Source organism: Tasmannia lanceolata, unplaced genomic scaffold (genome assembly GCF_043159265.1).
Source record: "Tasmannia lanceolata isolate RefF3 unplaced genomic scaffold, GAP_Taslan_0.1 ptg000003l, whole genome shotgun sequence".
Classification (NCBI taxonomy): Eukaryota; Viridiplantae; Streptophyta; class Magnoliopsida; order Canellales; family Winteraceae; genus Tasmannia; species Tasmannia lanceolata.
The window spans coordinates 16,868,941-16,876,882 of record NW_027518680.1 but is presented as its reverse complement, the minus strand read 5'-3'; the positions used below and the strand labels follow the sequence as shown (position 1 = coordinate 16,876,882).

The 7,942-nt window shown below is 40.4% G+C and overlaps 1 protein-coding gene and 1 long non-coding RNA gene across 5 annotated transcripts in view; both read left to right on the top strand.

The window, feature by feature from the left end:
* Positions 1 to 334: 334 nt before the first annotated feature.
* Positions 335 to 7,942, top strand: part of LOC143852839 (uncharacterized) — a 76,634-nt gene continuing 69,026 nt past the window's right edge. Inside the window, exon 1 of the mRNA XM_077362462.1 lies at positions 335 to 893. Coding sequence (XP_077218577.1) covers positions 449 to 893 — 445 coding nt within the window. The 5' untranslated portion in view covers positions 335 to 448. The remainder of the gene's footprint in view (positions 894 to 7,942) is intronic.
* On the top strand, positions 929 to 7,650 carry LOC143852851 (uncharacterized). Of its 4 annotated transcripts, none has more exons than XR_013236876.1 (3): positions 929 to 5,316; positions 5,394 to 7,145; positions 7,217 to 7,650. It is a non-coding gene; the product is annotated as an uncharacterized LOC143852851 (long non-coding RNA). The 4 variants fall into 4 exon arrangements; XR_013236875.1 differs by having other exon boundaries at positions 929 to 6,704; positions 6,788 to 7,145; XR_013236878.1 differs by having other exon boundaries at positions 929 to 6,907; positions 7,051 to 7,145.

The window sequence follows — 7,942 nt, the reverse complement described above, 5'->3', positions numbered from 1 at the left end:
CATTTATTAGTCGCTCTAAATGTTGGAAATAGTTGATTGTAAATGAGCCTTGCATGCTTGTAGGAGCGACCCTATGGGCGTGTGGCGGCTGTCACCTGCGTCTTACGTCACCAACCTAGGCCTATCACTTTCGTTGTCTCTTCAGCTCTGTCTTGATGCAGTGCTTTCTCAAAAAAAAAAAAAAAAAAAAAAAAAGAAAAAGAAAAGTAAAAGTGGGTCGTTTTGGTCAAAATATCTTTATTGACAATGCGTTTTGGTACAAATTTTCTTTTTAGGCCTCTCTTTCGTTGTCCCTTCGCCTCTGTTCTATTGCAGTGAAAATAGAAAAACAAGAAAAGTGGGGTGGTTTGTCAAAGTCACTTTCGACGAAGTTTCTTCTTTTTAAACACAATCCTTTTCTTTTTTGTTATCTTTCTCTCCAGCAAATTTTAGACTTCTGAACTCTCAAATGGATCGGAGGGTTTATGCGGCAACTCTGAGGGGCGACGTGCCGACCTTTCTGAGTCTCGTTCGAGAAAACCCGGATGTCCTCGAACAAGTGTCATCAAACACCGTGTTGCACATTGCATCGAGGTGTGGACATTTCGAACTGGTATCGGAGATCATTAGATTAACGCCCAAAATGCTTTCGGCGGAGAATGAGAAGATGGAGACACCACTGCATGAGGCATCTAGGGAGGGGCATGTCCAAGTGGTGGTACTACTGTTAGAGACCGATCCTTGGATCGCATATAAACTAAACCGCAAGAACGAAAGCGCTCTCTTTGCAGCTTCAGCTCATGGGCACTTGGAAGTGGTGAAACATCTTTTGATCAAGTTCCCAATGCTTCTTAAGTCCGAAGAGGACGATGCGTCAACTTCTCTTCATGTGGCTGCTGCTGGAGGATATACAGGTAAATTAAAAGCTTCCTCTTCAAACTAATGAAGTGACTTGAATCAACTCCCCTTTTTACCCTCACAGAGAGTAGTCATCCAAGAAACCAATGTTTTTTAACGTTGGGCTTTCTTGGATGAGACACTAGTTTCCTTCTTTCTTTTTTTTTCCTGAATTTTAGTCCCTTCCCACCCGTTGTTGGCCTTGTTTTCCTGTGTTTTGTTTTCTGATTTATAACCACTTCACCTGCCCAATCCCTCTCTCACCACTTGGAGGCGCAAGTTTATCATGAAAAAAAAATTCATGGTAGCCAAATGTGCCCTAAATTTGTTCTCAACTAAGACAAGCTAAAGCAGTTTTTATTGAATTGGTATGGCAGTACTCAGACTGAAGGAAAACTCGCCAAAGGATTTTGCTAACTGAGTGCCCTATGGCGCATTGGATACTTAATTTTGCAATCAATTTACACATGTTTTGGTACTTGAAAATTTGACACATGGGGGACAAATAAATGACATAATATCAAAGGGTTCAAGTGTTTGTTGAAAATCACAGAAGGGGGTCAAAATCCGGTTAACGAAAATTCGAATGACGAGAATGCCTCTCTGGCAGAAACAGAGTGATTTGACTTAGAAAAATAAAAAAATATTTAAGTTTTCCCTCTTCTCTCTTCCCTCTTCTCGTCTCTGTTTTATTTTTTTCCTCCTCTGATCCGGCGATCTCTACGGCAATCTCTCCGGCGATCTCGACGAAGTTGAAGCATGTATCACACCTCGCATTTGAAGGACACCCATACCTGGTACGTCGTTTCCTTCCCTTCCTTTATTCAATCTCTTTTTTATTTATTTTTTAAAAGGAAAATCAGGTTGAGAGAGATGCAAAAGGGGGGGAATCCTTTTTTCATGCAATATGTCTTTTATTTTTTTCAGTTGATATACATGTCAGTTACTCTATTTCCTCCTACAGAGTAAAATAGTTGTAAATGCTTGTAAATGTTGTTTGTTGCTGCTAGGGTTTTATGTTTTCCAATAATTTGTGAAATGAAGAAAAGTTCTGCTGTTTTTTTATTCTAGGGTTTTATTTTGTACATTAATTTGTGAAATGGAGAGATGTGATTTCATTTCATATATGCGTATCCACCTACAGAGTAAAATAGAGTTGCAAGCTATGCTATTTGTTGATGCTAGTGTTTTTTTTTTTTGTTTACGTTAATTTGTGGAATGGAGAAATGCGATTTCATTTCATGTACATATCACTTACCGCATTTTCACCTACAGAGTAAAATAAATGCAAATGCTCGTCTGCTATTTGTTTATGCTAGGCTTTGATTTTTACAATTTGTGGAGTGGAGAAATGAGATTCCAAAAACACCTTCTTCAATGCCAGGTAGAGCTCCCCTATATTGCCATTCAAAACTCTCTTTAGGTACTAGTAACCCCACCTAGGTAGCTGAAAACCCTTTTCTGTGAACTTGGGGACCATGTTGGGCAGTTCATGGCCCCTCTATGGGGACTTCTTCTACCCCATTTAAGGACCCATAACACCTTCAATACCATGTAGAGCTCCCCTATATTGCCCTTCAAAATCCTCTTTAGGTACTAGTAACCCCATCTCGGTAGCTAAAAACCATTTTCTGTGAAGCCCCCCTTAGGTACTAGTAACCACATTTATGTAGCTCAAAACCCCTGAGTTTGAATTTGAAGTCCATCTTCTGGATTCGATGGACCCTCCATGAATTCTTCTTCTACCCCATTTGAGGGCCCATAATCCCTTCTGTAATACCATTCACAGCTCTCCTATATTGCCCATGAGAAGCCCCCTTAGGTACTAGTAACCCCATTTTTGTAGTTGAAAACCCATGACTTTGAACTTCAGGACCATCTTCTGGATTTATGCTAGGGTTTTATTTTTTACGTTAATTTGTGGAATGGGGAAATGCGATTTCATTTCATGTACATATCACTTACCGCATTTCCACCTACAGAGTTAAATAAATGCAAATGCTCGTCTGCTATTTGTTTATGCTAGGCTTTTATTTTTATAATTTGTGGAGTGGAGAAATGAGATTTCAAAAACACCTTCTTTAATACCATGTAGAGCTTCCTTATATTGCCCTTCGAAACCCTCTTTAGGTACTAGTAACCCCACCTAGGTAGCTGAAAACCCTTTTTTGTGAACTTGGGGACCATGGTGGGCAGTTCATGGCCCCTCTATGGGGACTTCTTCTACCCCATTTAAGGACCCATAACACCTTCTTCAATACCATGTGGAGCTCTCCTATATTGCCCTTCAAAACCCTCTTTAGGTACTAGTAACCCCACCTCGGTAGCTGAAAACCCATGAGAAGCCCCCCTTAGGTACTAGTAACCCCATTTATGTAGCTGAAAACCCCTGAGTTTGAATTTGAGGACCATCTTCTGGATTCGATGGACCCTCCATGGATTCTTCTTCTACCCCATTTGAGGGCTCATAATTCCTTCTGTAATATCATGCACAGCTCCCCTATATTGCTCATGAGAAGCCCCCCTTAGGTACTAGTAACCCCATTTTTGTAGCTGAAAACCCATGACTTTGAACTTCAGGACCATCTTCTGGATTTATGCTAGGGTTTTATTTTTTACGTTAATTTGTGGAATGGAGAAATGCGATTTCATTTCATGTACATATCACTTACCGCATTTTCACATACAGAGTTAAATAAATGCAAATGCTCGTCTGCTATTTGTTTATGCTAGGCTTTTATTTTTACAATTTGTGGAGTGGAGAAATGAGATTTCAAAAACACCTTCTTCAATACCATGTAAAGCTCCCTTATATTGCCATTCAAAACCCTCTTTAGGTACTAGTAACCCCACCTAGGTAGCTGAAAACCCTTTTCTGTGAACTTGGGGACCATGGTGGGCAGTTGATGGCCCCTCTATGAGGACTTCTTCTACCCCATTTAAGGACCCATAACACCTTCTTCAATACCATGTGGAGCTCCCCTATATTGCCCTTCAAAACCCTCTTTAGGTACTACTAACCCCACCTCGGTAGCTGAGAACCCTTTTCTGTGAACCTGAGGACCATGGTGGGCAGTTGATGGCCCTCTATGGGGTTACAGACACGATACATATTTTCAGCTTAGTATGAGAATTGTAATAATTGTTGGTTTGCTTGCTAGCTTTTCTTCATAATAGTAGTGATTGGGAATATGAGTTTATGCTATGGGTTGGATTTTATTGATTTTCTTCGTAATTTCTTTTAGAGATGATGAGGATCAGAATTTTAATGATGGTCAATATAACTGAGTTTTTGGGTTATGAATTGATCTCGGTGATTTTGATTTGGTTGTTCATTGCCATAGAGTTTTTATCCGGTCAGGAGCCATTGCAAAGCCTTGAAAAATGTTGATGCGAAAGAGTGATAGACGGAAAGTAACAAAGCCTCCAAGAAGGTCAGAAAGGAGTTTAAAAGGGGAGGAGACGAAAATAGGAGCTGTGAAGAAGAGACAAACACATGTAAGTGTGTATGTTGTTAATTGTATCAATCATAGTAAGTTAATTCATTTTCCACATATATTTTGGCGATGTAATTTGTTTTGCAGGCTCCATACGTCCCAGCACGATGTTCTCCAGCTTCTTTCAAATCGGCAATGGACAGGATAAAATTCAAGCCAGTCCATTTTGATGCCATAGAAAAAACTCCTTTTCGACATCTGTTTGGTATGGAGGACATTATCATGCACAAGCCTCTCGTAAGAGCTATCCACGATAAGTGGACTCCTGGCAGTAAGACGTTCACGTTAGGGAGTATAAATGTCCCCTTCCTTCCAAGAGATGTTGCATTGGCATTAGGACTGCCACTTACTGGAGAGAGAATGGAGGTGGTGAGGGTTCTGTCATTCGACAGGACAAAACCCCAACCTAAAGTGCTTGTGTGGCCATTTCCAGAGGCCAACGTGAAGGCACCGGTTATCGAGAATGAGATTACTGCAATAGTTAGAGAACGAAATCAAGCTTCGATAGAGAAGACCCTCAAATATGTTCTCCTGCATCTTTTTGCCTCTGTCCTTTTCACAAAAAGCGCACATCGAGCTGACGAGCTGTTCTGGCCCTACATCGACGACATAGGAAAGATTGGGAAGTATAATTGGGCGATGACAGTGTATGACTGGCTCGTAGATTACCTAGACAGAGTCAGCAAGGGTGGCAAGTGCCTTGGTGGCTGCTCGTTGGTGATTCAGGTAATATGGACTCATGACATTTAATATTCTAACTGCGCTGTTTATATTATGATTAACATGGTGTTTCATATGTATGCATGTATGGTTATACGAGCATACCACATTTTGGATGCCCACCAATCCAACTGCTCGTCCACGTGTGCTTAAATGGGACTGAAAAGCAAACGAATCAAAGACATATCTATTAGTGGAGCAGAAGCAGATAAAGAAATCGGAGGTGAGATATTAAAAATTTGTTAACGTATATATCAATACTACTATTTTGTTAACTGACTATGTTTTTCAAATATTCAGGTGCTGGTGACATTGAAAGTCTCTCTGTTAGAGAAGTCACAGTACGTAAAGGATGAGGTAATGTAGTCGAGCAGGACTTTGTTGCGTACGTTATTTTATTTTACTTGTTGATATTTAAAATTTGATCATTGACTGTCATGTTTAAATATTAGGATGTTGAGGAGACAATGGAAGCCGATAAGGAACAGTTGGAGTCCGAGGGGATAGTTTTGGGAGTAGAAAGTGAATTGAAAAAAGGAAGTAGTGAAGATGACTGGAAGCATATAAAAATTTTGGCGAGAGAGAGAGATGTAGTCGATAGACAGTGGCAGATGATTAGAGCAGCATGAGGAGAAATAAGAAAAAGAGAGGAAGATGTTGGAAAAAGAGAGGAATATGTGGGAAAGATAGAGTAGGAATTGAAAAAATGAATGGAGCGTATGCAGAGAACAAATGAAGGGACAGGGGGAAGAATTGAGGGGGTTGAGGAGAGGAAGGGCAAAAATGCATCTCAAGGTGCACGATTATCTTCGCAGCTGTGCGAGGATTGGACGGATTTAGCTGACCTTGGATGTGACATGGATGCAGCCGCCACCCTAATAGATGTATCGTGTCAGTACCCCAAGTCACATGAAGAAAGATTTGGTACCACACACGGGGTGATCGTTAAACCTTTGCAACGATTGTTCGAAATGGAGGTGAGGAAGGAAGTGGCACCATCTACTGAAGTTGAGCTGAAAGTGGTGCTGGATTCCGAATTAGGGAGCATTGTAAGGGGTGTGAAGATGGATGGAAGGAGTAGGAAACCTGGGAGAACCAGAAAAAGCCCCTACTTATCAGGGAAGACCCGAAAGAGAAGGCAGAAGGAAGGAAAGGAAGAGGGGGAGGACCCCAACATACCTAAACCACCCCCAAGAAGAAACGGGATGACGGGAAGTTGCCTAAGGGAAGGAGACCAGCTCTGATAGAGAGACTCCTAAAGCATGAGAAAAGGCAAGTAGATGTGAATTATATTAGACCATGATTTAAGGTGATCATAAATGAAAATTATTAACTAATAATTTAATACAATTCTGCAGTGATATTCTCATGGAAAAGGATGATGTACACGTAATAGCCGAAGACCTACAACATCTTTGGAATGTCAGACAATACCTGACTGGCACTATAAGTGTCATTATTTATCAATAAAATCTACATTACCTCACATCTCACATTTACTTCTCTTCCTTGAAGATCGTGGATATATATGGGAAGCACGTACAGTCCTCGAACGAGGATGGGTTAGCAGATCCGAGGGGCGGAATTGTCTTCGTTCCTTCGGTGGTACATGTAAGTGTAATTTCTATCATCCCACATTTCAGTTTACATAAGATTATATCTGTAGTATCCCATTGAATTCCCTTTTTTTTTAGGGAACTCTTACTGCAGTGGGGAGCGAAGTGACTGAGGAGCTGAGGGTAGAAAAGTGGAAAACGGCGAAGGACGCTCTCCACGGTAGACTTATAGACCACCAGCTAGAAGTAGTACAAATGGTACTATTACCATTATGTCAAGACAGCCACTGGGTTCTTCTCATTGTCGATATGATCACCAAAATCTTCAATGTTTTCCTACTTATAAATCTATACGTATAACAGTTATGTTTCCTAAACCTGTCAATGTTAACCACTTGCAGGTAGCGTTGTTGAATGAGTACTTCAAGGAAAGGGGCTGTGATATAGACCATTTTCAATATGCTCAGATGGATAATTTCCCACAACAGGCCAATGGGTCAGTATATTTAAATGTTTATTTTTCTAGGGTATGAATTTGATTCGCTCAATACAACCGTTGTTATGCAGGTTCGACTGTGGTTTGTTCGTGCTTAAAGCGATCGACCATCTGTATGCAAAGGATCCATTCACTTTCAGCAAGTGTGACATTCCCGCTTATCGGCTGCAGCTGTGCGAAAGATTCTTGCGCGGAAAGTTCGGGGACTGTGGCGATTTTCTTAAGGGGGATATATGAGTGAAAAATGAAGAAGAGCTCTTGAAGTTCTCATGGATGTTGTAAACAGGATGGACATTGATGCTCTTTGCAGTGAAGTTTTGTGTCTATTTGTAAGCAAAATGGGGTAAAATGGGGTATATTTATTTGTAATTGTTGGGCGCATTTGTATAGGACAGAAAGCAGGCTGTAGAGACACAGAGGGAGGGTTTGTTTGTATCTCAGCATACTGAGAACTATGTATTTGTAATTAAAAATCAAGTTCTGTGAAGTGATGGTGGTTGTGGCATTGGGTTCATTGCGAAATATGGTAAAGGACTTTGAAAATCATCAAATATTTGTTCATAAAGTTTTGGGGGAATTTATATTTCTATTGGATGGAAATATGATTTATTTGTATTTAATTGTGGTTATTCTCTCTAGTTTTTATTTTCATCGTCATAGTTGGCAATGGGACCCCTGCTTTTTGTTCTGTTTCGTGATTTGTTCCATTCTCCAAAATGAAAAACGAAATCTAATTCATAACTACAATTTAGAGCATTTGAGACTCATCCAAAAAAGTTCAAGTAAACGGTATTGTT